This window comes from Macrosteles quadrilineatus, unplaced genomic scaffold (assembly GCF_028750875.1).
Source record: "Macrosteles quadrilineatus isolate MER2022 unplaced genomic scaffold, UCM_ALF_1.0 Scaffold_2__2_contigs__length_208266976, whole genome shotgun sequence".
Classification (NCBI taxonomy): Eukaryota; Metazoa; Arthropoda; class Insecta; order Hemiptera; family Cicadellidae; genus Macrosteles; species Macrosteles quadrilineatus.
Window position 1 is genome coordinate 135,298,190 of NW_026542595.1, and position 15,844 is coordinate 135,314,033.

Genomic DNA, 15,844 nt, shown 5'->3' on the forward strand with positions numbered 1-15,844 from the left:
TGTGAATAGTTTCTTGATTAACCTCAAACTTTATATGTGTCACCAGTAAACACTCATTATTCCGAACTGATTGTGGATTAGAATCCGGATTAATAAAATATGGGAATGAATGAGTGGAAATAATACGAAGAGCGCTATTCTGGGACGGTTTTGCTACTGCTTTATAATATTATGAATCAACTTTAAAATAAAAAAAATCTTGAATATTAAGATTTGAACTTTACGTTTGTAGGTAGGCCTACTAATGTAATAGGGGGAGCGAGCTGAAATAATGTTTAGAGCGCGGGACTTCAGTCCCTGAGGCCTCGGGTTCGATCCCCACCAAGTCACGATTGGATTTTATCCAAGTAATAATGCCGCAACCCCTAGGTCTAGCCTGAAGTAATGTGAAAAACAATCCCGGGCTCGTGCCTATCGTCCTAGGACCAAAAAAAGAAAAAAAGAAAAAAAACTACTGTAATAGGGGGGTTTGGGAAAGCACTACCTGTTGTCATAAAACATGTTTATAAGCTACTGAGTATCAGACAGTCTGTAACTTGTGAGAATCGGTCCAATCAGGCTTCACAGAATGTAAATAAATGTTTATATAATTTATTAGGTTATATCTATACGTTCCATAATTTTATATTGAAAAAAATCCATACGATATGCATGCACTTATTACCAGATTGCAGATACCAATGAAAAAAATAATACGTCATCGAACAACCGGTAAGAAAGATCACGTCTATTACATTGAAAATCATGAAAATATAGCTTATGACGATAAATATTGGCAACAACCACAAAAATACTAACGGATTGTGGTGAGAAGCTTATAAGCTATAATATACCCTCTTACAACCACCTACCAATAAAATAATCATCACAAAATTTAATTTAATTAACATACACTGCTGATAAAATTGATGACCTTTGAAACTCGTTGCAACTGTATGCCACGTATCAGACAAAAGTCCTTTCAAACAATATCACTTTTATCCTCTAAACAATGATACTGTTCCAGCTAATATACCCTGAGTCTACAAATCTCTTGTATTGCTCGATGGAGCTCAGTTGAAAGAATTGCGTCTCTTGCTCTTCATTGGCTGTCTAATTGGAAATAGTTTATTTTTATATTACTTTTGATTCGACTACGAGTGAATAGAATTGCTGGACAACAATAATGTATTCAGCTTCATGTTAAATTGTACATACTATCAGAAAAATACGTAAAATATTAGGCCAGTTATTAATTTTAATGATGAGGAATTAATAAATTATAATAAAATATTATGGGGTGGTTAATTAGGTAGTAGTAAAATGTATTCTTTTACATTTATTTTAATAGTGTACATCCATTTAAACATTATGTATTTAACTATACTATAATTTTTAATTATGCCCAACTGTATAACTTGTCTTCGGGGCAGTGTTTATTAAAAAATCGAAACATTATCAAAATCTAGTTAATATGCTCACAAGTGGTTATTCTATGGTATAAGGTTCTCTAGGACATATTGAACAGTTGCTTGATCAATTCTCAACCCTGTAGTAAGTTTTAAATCAATTATTAAATTTATGTAGACCAGATTTAAGATTAGAGGCGTACATAAAGACCCTGTATTTGTAATAAATTATCCGCTTAGACTCAGAATATTATGCTATGTCAATCCGTGTAAGAAAATTACTCTGCGCATATAAAAAGCGACCTCGTACAAAAACTGGACCACGCTGTAAGCAGATTTTGTCTGAGTCTGTGGTTTTCTACGCTCATTAGGCATTTACTCATTTTTTCGTCCGTTTTATTCGTTTTGTGAGAAAATTTCGAATAATTTTTTTTTCCTTTGAAGATATTACAGGGAAATTGTTCCAGCTACCAGAGTATACCAGCTACCAAAATATATTAATTGATTTTCATCCATAAACCCATGCAGAAGCAGAAGTACCTCTTTTTCATTCCTTGGGTTCAGCATCGTCTGTGTAGTGTGTAGTACTTTTACTGTACTTACTGTACTAGTAACACAGTAGTTACTAGAGAGAGCGTTACACCATCTGTTCACGCCAGAGATTAGTTTTATCAGCAGTTCGCACGTTTACATCAACTTCATTATCGTCGTGATTACACGGGTAAGGGAACACACTACAACTAGGTTGAACCTAGATCGACATTACTTTGCAAAGTAGACTTGTTGTTCTACCTACTCTATAATAAATAAATGCACTAGCTTGCCATCTATATTTTGACTAAAATGCAACTGATTTCAGTAGGCCTACATATCGCGTGCCACTGAGTATAGTGAAGATGCCATTATTTGGAACGTAAGAAGATCAATGATATAATGTCCTCAGTCAAAATTGTTGAAGAGTGTATTCCAAGTGATCTATGCTCAAGAGTAGCGGGCTAAAAGCGCATCGAGGACCGAGTATCTGAAACCTGACTCGGTCTACATTCCATAGAACCAGGAAAACCGGGCTATTTTGAGATTCGATCCCCCTACCTGGTCCTAAAGCACGTTATAGGTCCATTCACTAAGAGGTCGATCAATACATTATGTTCTAATAGAATAAAAGTAAGAAATCTGATTTATAAACAGTAGAATTAGACTTAAGAAGAAAATTCTGAACGGAGTGATATAATATTGATGAGAATATGTAACGAAATTTAAGAAAGTTACTGCATTGAATGTCAAACGTAATTCAAACTATTATCAATTTATTCACCAGCAACAATCAATGGCATTTGTCTATCAAGTAAGCTAACGCGAACTCAATTGCAATTGCCAGCATGATGGAGATGGTTGTAATTCAAAATAGTAAGAAGTCAACTACGTTTTGTATTATCAGCAGAGATTCAAAGTAAAATTATTAACCATTTTTAAAATTCTCCTCTGAAATTAATTTAGAATGAAAAGGACTACACGCAAATTAAAGAACTACTGACATAACTTATCTATTATTCTAATACAAGTTCGAATACGCTACTTATTTATTTATATTTAGCAGGGCTGAATTCTGTAGCTAAAAGCTGGTCTCATATAAGGGAAAATACAGCGGCCGGCATAACAGAACAGAAATCCCAAGATCTAACTATTAGATTCACTGACCGCAAGACATTTATAAATGATGAACACTAAACCATCAATTTCTCGTCAAATAGTTGTACTAACACATTGCAAGCAGTTTTTGTCAAATTGATAAAGTGAAAAAACTTCACATTAAACATGTAATATTGACCAAACATCACAACAAACCCATCAGTTCCACCGCCATTGAACAGCGTTGTGTCGTGGGCTGCAACGCACGATTTTCGTATTTGTAGTTTGCTCATGCGCAATCACGCCGCGCCTTGCGCATGTCGCAATGCGCAACAATGCAACAATTGCGCCGACGTAATAGCAGAGAACAAACAAGACATCAAGGGACAAGAAATGAAATATTTTCCACCAATAGTATTTACAAATATTTACAAATACTGTTGGTAAAGTCTAGTAAATCCCGACCCCAAGAATTGCACTGCATAAAATGTGGTGAATGAATTGCACTTTACTTTTGAATCATCTTGACTCTTTATGTTTTGGAAAACCTTTTGATTTTTTTTTTTTTTTTTTTGAGCGCGTATTGAAACCGAGCAATGTACGCCAGTCTAGTAATTACACATGAACAAAGACTGCAATATATTCCCTCTACTGGAAATAGTTACCCAAGTAATTTAATTATTATTAGTGATTCGGTACTTGAAACAGATGGGATGAAAATTATATCGCATTATATTTAGTTAAAACCATAACACTGTCATGCATTTTCTAATTAAACATAATGTTTTATTTATGGAAGGTTTTAAATTATTCTAAGTTGTACCCATGTGTTAGCTGGGTGATTGAAACTAACCCACTAATGTTGCCAGTTCGATTCTATGAAAAGTAAAAATAAAAACATTTATATAAAATATAGTTTTACCAACAAAACAAATTCGACTTACTACTTTCTCAACGTAAATATTAAATAAAATATATAATAATAATAATATAAATAATGTCTCTTCAAATAATTATAAAACACCATGCCTGTTACAATCTACGGCGATGCTAAAAGGCACTTAAAAGTGTTTGAAATTTTAAATTAATAGAAGGTGTAGTAACGAGCGGAGATAAAAGGGGGATAAAAGAAACTTAAGTAGCGAGGACAGAAGGGTATGAATAAAAGAAGACATCTTCAAGTTGAGTTTTGATGTTCTTGGCAAGTTGTAGACTCTTTTTAAGTTTTAAGAGAATATTTTTAAAGAAGATTTTATTTTTAAATTAAATTATCGATACAATTTTACATTGAATAATTCAGGTAAACGTCGTATTTTGAGATTTGTAAATATTTTTACTAAAAACATTGATAATCATAAACATATATTTTTTAAGAGATTTTTTTGCAAACGCTGTTCAAAGAAAACAATTGATAAGTGTGTTTTATTTACGTTTGCGTGTCCAGTTACCAAAATCCATAATATAATATTACAGGGAAACGGAAGTTGAGAGTGATAGCCTAAGCTTAGTGGTTATCATATGATTTAGTGAATAGAGCTCTCAAATATCAAAAAAATGGTTGATCCCGATTGTTGACAAGCAATGAAACGGTCTAAAATTCCTTTTATATTAGTTTTTTATACCTACAACAATATTACGGAAGTGCAAATATCAGTTTTGAAACAGTTAACTAAGCCAAACTTAAATGACATTACATTAATGAAGGTTTACTCTACTATAACATAAAGTCACATAATATGTATTATGATATAATATGATATGTATATAATATATATTATACAAAAATTGCATTTTCATGTTGGTTAAGTCAGTTAAATTTACAGACATTTATATTACGAAAAGATAGGTTTAACTTAGACTTAGACGAGATTAGTGAGTAATTGTATTTGAGAATAATTCTTTATAAAAAAAAAATAGGCATGACGTCACAAGTGATTGTCGATTTATTTTTCTGCCAATAAATGAGCGATGAAAGAGCGACTGCAGAAAGTTAAGTAAATGTAATCAAAAGTTTGCTTTGCCCTTTTGTCGTCTTAATTGCTTTCGGGGTGCTTAAATGTTTGCATCAATTTCTCATCAATTACTCTTAAATGATTGCAAACATTACTTTGAATTTTTATGTAAGATCTGTCACCTCACTTACAGAATGTAAAATTAAATTACGTCTGCTTATTTGAAATTCTTACTGTTCTTTGTAGCGAAATACATTAATAGTGAAATCTTTTCCAATAATTGAAAACATGTATGAAAATAATCTCATGAACGTATGATGACCTGTCTTAAATAATAAAATAAAATATCAGCAAAAGTGGTCAAAAAGGCAGACACCAACCCGTACAATAGATACTGTACAGGATAATTCGATAAGAAATCATTTTAAGAGTTACTGTAATATTAAGATTTTCCAATTATTCGTAATTGAACAGTTAAAAACTGTTCTCTCAAACAATAACAAACATTAGATAGATCTGTATGCAAGTTTTCTTACCCCAATGACAAAATTCTAGATTAAATTAATGTTTAAAATGTGATGAACACTATTAGTTGAGAGGCCTAACCAAAACTTGTTGGGTATAAATTTACTTAAATCGCTCGTTTCACAATTTCTACGTAACGTTTTTCACTTACACCAATCACACCAAGCGTCATAACCATTTCATAACAGTTTTCGAGCGGTTACAATTAATTGTTCAAAGGCCTTAAACCGAAACACAATCTTTAACCCGAATCTAAGGTAAAAACCTAATCTCCCTCTCTCCGAACGTAAAAAGGGTGCTAAGTTTGTTGATAGTACCTGTCTCTGTGTGTTTGTTCGTTTGTCCCGTGCTATCGGACCCCCCAAGGGTGACTGAAATAGTAACCCCGATATAGCCGGTGTAAATGAAGCCCCTCTTAGCAAGGTGCTACAAATCTCGACTTTTAGTGTTAGTGTTCTAAATTTGGACTGCTCTAAAAGTTGCATAGAGTTTAATTTCGGCATTTTTAAAAGGCGATAAGTTGAGTATGGTTTAAACTGGTGACAGATATTACAGGTGGGGTTGATGGTAAAACACGCCTGGGTATATTCATCAATATTTCATTGGTTCGTAGGTAAACAGAAGGTTATAAAAAGGTACACGAAACGTTATAAATAAGTACCTTGGCAACGTAGTGTAACACAATATTATTTTGCACGGATATTAGAACAGAAGGTGTAAGTATCACAAACAAAAAAAATTACGTCACCGGCCCAATAATATGATTGTATTGCATATTAAAATGTAATTGTCAAATTTGTTCGAACCCACTCTTACAGTTTTTAGTATAAAATTCGTGCCAGTGACGCCATTTTGTTTATATTTATGGTCCATACCGAATTGCGTTTTGATATCCGTGGTCTATTGTATTGATGTAGTAAGTATAGGCCTAATCTATTTCAGTTTTGGAAATGAATCTTGTCAAATGAACAGTTCAAGATCCAATCAGATTCGGTAGGATACCGAATTGTAATGGAAACAAAAACATGGAACTTAAAAACCGTAAATGACTAATAATCTGTTTTTCAACCATCGAAGTAGTACTCTCCATTTCAACCAAGACCCAAACAAGGATACAATATTAACAGAAAATGGGTTGAACTAGAAAAATATTACGTTAAAACATTTTCACCATTTAAAGGTGCAAATTTCTAGTACGTAGTAATATGTCAGATTCTAAAATGATAACGAGCCACAGACAGTGCAATGAGAGGGTTATGGGCCGTTTACACTTACTGCTCGGCCAATTGCTGCCAGACCTTACATATGACAGGTCTGCCAACCGTCAACTGTAGGATATTTGCAGTGCACGTGATGCCAACCGTAAAACTATTTACTTTATCCTATTTCCTTGAAAATAATGCTTTAGGTAACAAATTTAACCACTTCCTGTTTTGCTTTTGTAACAATTTAAATAAATTTTCTTAAAATGGGGTTAGAATTAATGTAGTGATGAAAAGAGTTGATTTTAAATTCAATTCTTAGCAAACGAATTAATTACTCTTTGTAATAGTCCTCACAGAACACTATTGTGTATTCAATTTCTACAAAGAACTTATAAGGATTCTCATGATATCTCAGCCCTTTAAATCAAAGCGGCTTCTAGGGACTCTCGTTCCATGCCGGTAGCAATTATACAAACAAAAGGTCCTCAAGTTTTGATTACATTCGCCGCTACTCAACACAACTGCTCATTTCAGACTCTATTATACTGTTGATTAAATTAAATACTCTCCGTTTGTATTAATTTATTGGTAAAAGAATGTTTTAAGTTGTAACTAGTTAAGTTGTACAATTGTTTTGTATAATCATCCTCTTACGGATACAGACTAGGGAATCTTCATTAAAACGTGTATTATTTTTAGTACACAGTATACATTATCCTTAAGTTTGTTATTAAATATGTTTGAAACAAAATTAAATTTTTTGAAGTTTTTTTATGTAAGTTGGACTCATTTTAAACGTAAATATTTTATGATTAATTATATAAAACAACAGTTAGCACATCTTTGTCAAATGGGTTTTTTCCTATTTTATCAAAACATTATTAACATTCAAAATTTATAAATATTTGAATTTGACCGATTTAAAATTCAAGAAAGTTAAATGTGTCATAAAAGACTACAATTACACAACATTTAAAACTATAAATCCCGTACGAGGATATAAATTTTACTATTTTACGTTATACTGGCTATAATGGATCAACATCATTACCAAAGGTTTATTATTTAATTGTATAAAAGGCATTACGAAGCTAAATAACGTTAACATTAATAAATATTTGTTTCTAACCAACATAACCAAAATATTTTGTTCCCAGGTACGAATATTTACAAATCATTCTGTAGTAAGTTATTTTTTAGTTAAATTTAAAAGGTATATCATTGATACATAAATGTAAAACATTTATTGAGTGAGAATAGTGGGTAATCATCTTCATTCAACATGCAGAGACCCATCAAAACCAAGTCATAACCTAAAAGAGCAACGATTCAAAGAAATGGGATATTTCTGGCCACTAACATCACTAGGTGGTCATGTACCACTTGAAAGCAGTCGTGATAAGAACTGGTCTATCTGATAACAACGCAAATAGAACTTGCCAGAAGACTGGCAAAGTCTGGACTTAATTCGGACGTTTGCAAGGAAGGCATCTTTGTTGATGAAAATTGAAAACATATTTTCAAGGATTCCTAGCTCTGGTCATTTTTTAGATCTCAAATCTTTCTTTACGAGTGATTAATTACATCAAACCCGCTATTGTTATTTCACAAGAGAGCAAAAACTCACTTAATTGACACAGAAAGTTGAGGGTCCTAAAGAAGATGATAGTGATTTCTTCAGTTCTACTTTAAATTCAGTCGATTTTAATTGACGCGACACTGGATTCATGACTAAATCGATTTTGTAGTATAAGTTACAGATTTGGAAATGTTTAAGTTAAAAAGGTGTTTTGTAAAAATAAAATATCGACATGACTATTACTCTAGAAAAAACAATTTGATCTTACGATTTGTAACTGAGTACGTTCTCAAATACAGTCAAATTTCACCTCGTCTGGCTGTCTTTTTTAAGTAATCCTTGGGTTAAGATGGGTTTCAAATTACCTGTACCGTAAAGGTAACATCACGTAGCTTAAAGGTATTTTTTATTCGAGGGAATAGCACCTAAACATCTTGTACTTAAGGTCAATGTTTTAACCATATTTATTTTTCTAAAACTTTTCGCCTAGGATAGGTTGTGCCCCCCGAAGTCAACAGGCTGCCAGTGAAGTCTTCAACTGCTATGGTTATCATAGAATTGTATACACATGTATTATTTTACGTTTTTAGTGCTGGGTTTTATTCGTGCTATAGCCTTATCAATGTTACTGTAGTCGATTCGAAAGTAATAAAAAATAAAGCATTCAAAACACTTACGATATGGATGTATCCAACGCTAAACACCAACTCACCTGTAACAAAACTAAATATTAGTGACTGTTTATTTTACACAGTACCACAATACTACAAATAATATATAAAAAATCACAATGCATATATGACAATTAAATAAACTGTAAATTAATCACTAGTTTAAAAAATGTAGTATCTTCATGTTTAACATTTGAGCTAGTCTTATGTAGATAAAAATAAATCTGGTAAATTTACTTATTTCATCCTATACTATTTATGTTTGGTAAAAAAAAAACTGTTTACCTTCCCCGTAGCAGCAAACCTAAGCATCTAATGTTTTCTAAAGGGTAATAAATATGTCTTGTTTAGGGAAATACGTTAGTAAAATTCCAATCAGAGTACCTAATCGAAATTTGCTTAGTCTGCAGATGTGCTGTGACGGGGGTATTTTTCTTTTATTTTACCTGGTGTTTAGGGGCACTTCCGTAAGGTTTCACCAGTTTTCAGAGCGTTGGGAGTTGCTAGGGGTGAATATTAAACTACTACTTTGCCTTTGTGTTAAAAAAAAAAAAAAATAAAAAAAAATAGGCATAACCCTTTCAAATCATTCAAGTAACGTTCAATTGACATCAACGAACTCAAACGTAATCATAGATGAGTATACGGATTAATTTGTCAAAGTAGGTACGAGAAGTGTAATTGTTAACTTTAAGTCGGACCATGACGAGTTTGTCATATCATGATATTGTTAGAGGGCGTTTTGGCAGCTCACAGCCAAATGAGTTAACACAGATGTTTTGGCAGAGAGTAAGATCCTTGACCTAACACGCCCATCGACCTTAAATACCACGAATCGATTCTTATTGGTGATACCATCTGAGTAATTGATTTCTTAGTCATTCGCGTAGGTTTAAATTAATAAGTTGATACTATTGCACATCAACGTTCTTCTAGATGGGTTTTTTTTACATTTGTTATCTCATCTCGTAAAAGGTATATCAATCAATATCAATATCAATAATAAAAAATATTAAAGATGTAATACAGATTACCAAAGTTAAGCATAAAATATTTTGAATTGTGGGGTTTAAAAAATGAACAAGCCGTACAAATAAAATTTAAATAAAGATTAAACATTAATAAACTTAGTACCCAAGTAAAATTATTTATTAAAATATTTACTGACTATAGTTTCGGCTCTAATGCCATTTTCAAAGTAAACAAAAATCAAAATAAGATATGTAAATAAATAAATAACATATGATATTATAAAACTTTTCTAACTTGTAACATAATTTTGTCTTCATTGATTAATTTATATACTATATGATGTGTTGTACTTATTTTCATTAATATTTTCTCAATTTTGCTATTTTTTCATATATTGGATTATTCATTTTGGAATCATTGTATTTAAATACAACTTTAAATACAATGATAATATTTTCTCAATTTTGATGCCTATATGTTAATCGGGAATGTCAGCTATCGCTATCATCATGCCAAATTTAAGCCCAATCCGTCCAGTAGTTTATGCGTGATTGAACTTCAAACAAACAAACAAACAAACAAACACACAAACTTTCACATTTATAATATTAGTAAGATGATGTGTTGTACTTATTTTCATTAATATTTTCTCAATTTTGCTATTTTTTCATATATTGGATTATTCAATTTTGGAATCATTGTATTTAAATACAACTTTAAATACAATGATTCCAAAATTGAATAATCCAATATATGAAAAAATAGCAAAATTGAGAAAATATTAATGAAAATAAGTACAACACATCATATAGTATATAAATTAATCAATGAAGACAAAATTATGTTACAAGTTAGAAAAGTTTTATAATATCATATGTTATTTATTTATTTACATATCTTATTTTGATTTTTGTTTACTTTGAAAATGGCCTTAGAGCCGAAACTATAATCAGTAAATATTTTAATAAATAATTTTACTTGGGTACTAAGTTTATTAATGTTTAATCTTTATTTATATATAGTAGCCCTATTTTTCTATTTTTCATAAATAAAATTTAATATAGTTTTTGTGAGCCTTACATGTTTCGTAAAAGTAATATAAAATATTAAATTAACCATAAAGAATATAAGAAGACCATTATTATCTCTAACCTCAGGTCAAGCGAAACTAAAAAAAATAATTTACCTGTGTATCTTAAGCCTAAAATCAATATGATAACCATATCGAGAAAAATGGAGGAGGGATTACCAAGGGAGTTTTTTTGAGGGAATGAAATACAGACTTGCTTATAGTAAAACAATGAAAACATTTATTTAACAAAACAATGATTTCTAAACATTGTTTCGCTGTTGCTCGGTTGGCAAAACTGTTAAACCTCGCACTTGGTGATCAACAAAGCTGAACAGAAACTAAACTTGCTGAGTTGTTTTATTCATAGATAACTTGGACTGAGCGATGAATACTTTGGTCTGCATTTAAACTTCGTTTGTCTTTCAATGGAGTCTTTTTTAAACAGCTTTGGACAGTGAAGTTAGATTAAATATTTGCTTCTTGATAAAAATACTACAAAAAATACAAAATGGAATACCTTTTTAAATTGGTTGATTAGATGTACGACAGGAATAATAGATTTACTGTTGAAACCTATAACCCGGAATGTGTATTGGAAGAAATGTGCAGAATAATAGACTATGCCTATGTAGAAACATGACGGTGAAATGACACTGAACAAGGTGTATATTTGACGAGGGAACTCGATCATTATGGTTAGGAAGGAAAATAAATATTTAACTTCAATGAACAGAGCTTCAGTTAAATGAAGTGATTGATTTACCTCCTTGTAGTTGATAGTTGTATCCAAGTAACAAAACGTGTTGTCGACAGCAACATTTAATATATAAAAAACTAATATGAATAAACGACTTTGGAAAATCAACTAAAATAAAAACAAACTTAATAATCATTACATTCCCAACTTTCTTAAACTTCTTCAAGGTTAAGGTTGAGTAAAATACGTTTCACAATGTTGCACTTAGAACTGTTGCTAAACTCACCTGCTTAAACCCCTCACACCGACAAGTTCTTTGGAACTTGGAAGCTTTGGCGAGAACATAATCATCTTCGCCACTTACTTCGGGAGCACACCTGTTATCCAACGCTAACATTGCGACAGAAACGCACTTGTCGCAACTACTAAACAACTAGAACACAATGAACAACTTAAAAAAAACTACGAAAAAGAGAAATTGGTGAAAAGTTATACAGTTTCAAATGTATATAACACAAATTTGCAAATCGACAAACAAAACGTAAGACTCGAAGAGAGCTAGAGCCTGGCACCGCGCAGACTGGGAGAAGATTTGGCTCATCTCTAAAGCTATATCTGTCCGCTGTACACACTCACATACGCGCACACGCATACAAGCTTAACTGCGCCTGTGTAACTTAATATGGCTGTCTGTAATTCGTTTAATTAGTGATTGGTTTGCCTTTGTGAAAAATGAATGAATTGTAAGGGTTGGAGGTCCTAAGATTGGATTTTTTGTTTTTTATAGGTTGGCAGCTTTTACCTTTACCTTGCATTTGCTCGTCCACATAGGCTCCTAGGATATTCGTAAGTTTCAAAAGAGCAAGGGGTGAGTTGGTACAGCACAAGAATGGACTTTACTGGTAAATTTTAGTAGAGGTTCCGAGACGCCAAACCCCCTACATTGCTGCTTAAGATTCGTTGATAGTAGTCGGCGCTATCAACATACTGTAGCTACCAACTCTGAATTGGTAATCGCAGACAAATTAAATGTTTTTGATTGGTGACATCATCGCTGGTAGTTTTTTTCACTCTGATGAGAGAAATGTATGAACTACATGAGCGATGTCAACTGCAACTAACTTCTGCTGACTCACACAAAATGAAAAATAAATTTTACAAGCAAATGTTCTGGATATTGAATATGTCAGTCTTGTTCAATTTATATAGGTGGACCAAACTAGAAGTGATATACGTATAGAAAATTCACGACACGAAATTAATATTTTAGAAGCTTTCATCATGAACGAACTGTTTATTTACAAACTCAATTCCAGGAAACATAAAGTGTAAATAGCAACTATCAACGCCTTACCACGTAGTATAAAAGTAGTTCAATATTGGAAACTGCGTCTTCCAACGCGAGGCACGTGACATTTTTCCCGCCGAAAGGAATTAATATAACATGAACGGCGCAATCTACGTGGAAAGCGCGCCAAATATTAGACGTGGAATATTGAAGCGATCTGCATTATTCAGTACGACAGATTTTCATGGTTTCATTTCTTGTCGGATGAGTTCGCCGGTTCACTGATTTGATTTTATTTTGTAGAATTATACCATGTGTGCTTGGATTAAAAGAGTTTTGTTTTATTTCTTCTCTTATAGGACAGTCTTTAAGGGACACATTATACGGTTCCACTTAAAAATTCCACACTGATTCAAATTTAAGTGTAAACTCAATATTAAAATACGTGGATTGGATTTTTTTAACCTTTGTTTCTTATTGAAATAAACTTAGATTATTGCAAAACAAAGAAGAAAATAAACTTTCAATATCACTAAAATCTAAAAAATTAACAAAAATAACATAGTTTATATACAAACTAAATGTTTTTAATTTGACAAGATGTCGTACCTTAAAAACGTCAAATATACGTGTAGTATGCTACTTTAACAATTTTTAAGTATTGAAATTTACAAGTATTAAATACATGTAATTCAAATTGAATGTAAATAATTTAGGTTAAGTTTGCAGTGCAAATGATTAACTCCATGTTTAAAGTAAGATCAACTCCACTATATGCAGAACAAGACCGTCACTCTTTCATAATGAATGGTCTGTGTCCTAACAGAGATTGAAATAACTAACCTTGATGCTAAAGACGTGTCATACTGTCTAATGATCTGATGACTATTGTTGCATTCATCAAACTTTGTGTTTACAAGTAAGATCATCTCCACTATATCCAGTACTGTTGGTTGAATAAAATAATAAGGGAAATGTAAACAAAAGACTTGTAACATGTGTTTATAACAAGCCATTCACAGTATACTAGCAAATTACAATATACAGTACAAAGTTAAACGTATTTACAGTAGATAAAATTCACTTACAAAGTCATAATATCATGTAAAACTCCCAAGTTTAAACGACATATTGTCAGGATGAACTTGAGCCAAATGTAGGGGATACTTAGCAAAACAAGCCGAAAGTAGCTTCTAGTAACTTGCACTCTAAGCTGAGTTTATTTTAGCAAACTTGTGTACAATGTAGAGCAAGACTTAGCTTGCCTAAACAACGTCTTCATCCGAGCAAATCCTTTAGAAAACTCTCTCGGTTTGTAGACAAAGTATGTTGTCCAAGTTTATTGTAAGATGCGGATACAACTTTAGACTTTCGTACTTGTCAACTTTGGTGTTAGTGTAGTGAATGTGAGTTTGTTTGTATTTATATATTTTTTTTCATCCCACATGTAAGTCGTTTTCTGTTCTGTTCCACAAAGTAAATTACTTTTACTACTTTTTCCAATCCTACTAATATTATAAATGAGAAAGTTTGGATGTATGGATGTATGTATGTTTGTGACAAGTACACGCGAAAAATACTGATAGGATCGGGCTGAAATTTGGTGTGATGATAGCTCACATTCTCGATTAACATATAGACGCATTCTTATCTCAAAAGTCCTTTCGGGCTCCGCCCCAGTGGCTCTGGAGTTTCCCATGGTAACCTTATGAGTAATCATATTAAAAAGGAATAAAAGAGTTTTGTCAGCTGTTTCAACTACTCAAGTTCATTCTATGATATTGAATAGCATTACAAATTTATAAGGTTTACCAACAGGGTGCAGTACTATTAATTTTTTTGCATTTATAATAACATCTAATTTGAACCAACTCGCAACAAAAAGCTGCGAAAAATAGTAGAATCGCAATAATAAAAAAATGTTTCTATTTTGTGTCCTTTCCCGTAAGCACGGGTACAACAGCTAGTAATATTGTAAATCTTATAAGAAGTTGTTGTACAAGACTAAAAGTCAATCTTAAAAAACTGTAAAAATAATATTATATGTTCCAGGAATATTTATATTAATAGTAAATAATATTAATAAAATGATTGTGGTGATAAATCCTACAGGAGTAAATGCTTTAAAATGCAATATTTCGTGTAATCGTGATTAAAAAGCTCGATTTATTTTATCTTATCTAAATAACTAATTTTCATTCGGTCTGTGTCTATAAACTAGTAGCGATGATGGGTTATGTTAACTTTTACAAAAATATAAACAAAAGTTAACATAAATCATATATCCTTCTATAAATTTATGAACGAACTAATTTACATTAAAATTACATAAAATTTTCTAAAATGATGTGGGAGCATTAAAACCCCTTGTTTTGAGTTATCGACTGTGATATTTTATATAATATGATAATAAATTCCATTACTGTGTTCACCATCAGTTTAGCTCGCGCGAAAATGGAATTTAAAAATTGATCAAATAACAGCTATCGTGTCTAACACAATGAACTAAGCCTCTGTATTTCAATTGAGATTAAATACTAGATCTATTTAGGCAAATGGATAAATTTAGACACATAACTGCTAAGTGAATGCGATTATTGAATAGTTACGAAAATATCGCAATATCTACTAAACAACAACTTAATCCCAAAGCAACTGAAATACTTCACATCACAGTTCGAAAGATTTAAACCGTAATCCACGTCCCTAAACAATAAAGACTCCTTGCAAGAATTCAACTCAGCACGTTTGGCCAATATCGGGAACATTTCTCCATCGACTTGGTATTCTCCTCACATGGAGCCTAGTATGTGTGGGCACGTGCCTTCGACGTATCACACCATGACACCTCACACACACACACAAC

General features: G+C 32.0%; 1 protein-coding gene across 5 annotated transcripts in view; it reads right to left on the reverse strand.

Annotated features, from left to right (window-relative positions):
- The window catches only part of LOC128985324 (apoptosis-stimulating of p53 protein 2-like), a 445,246-nt gene that overhangs the window by 176,821 nt on the left and 252,581 nt on the right, over positions 1 to 15,844 (reverse strand). The window contains exon 1 of one of the 5 annotated variants that reach the window (XM_054404721.1): positions 11,977 to 12,131. The exons of the other annotated variants lie outside the window; for them this stretch is intronic. Within the exon in view, the coding sequence (XP_054260696.1) occupies positions 11,977 to 12,087 (111 nt within the window). The 5' untranslated portion in view covers positions 12,088 to 12,131. Of the gene's footprint in view, positions 1 to 11,976; positions 12,132 to 15,844 lie in introns of those variants that run through there. 5 annotated transcript variants of the gene reach the window in all.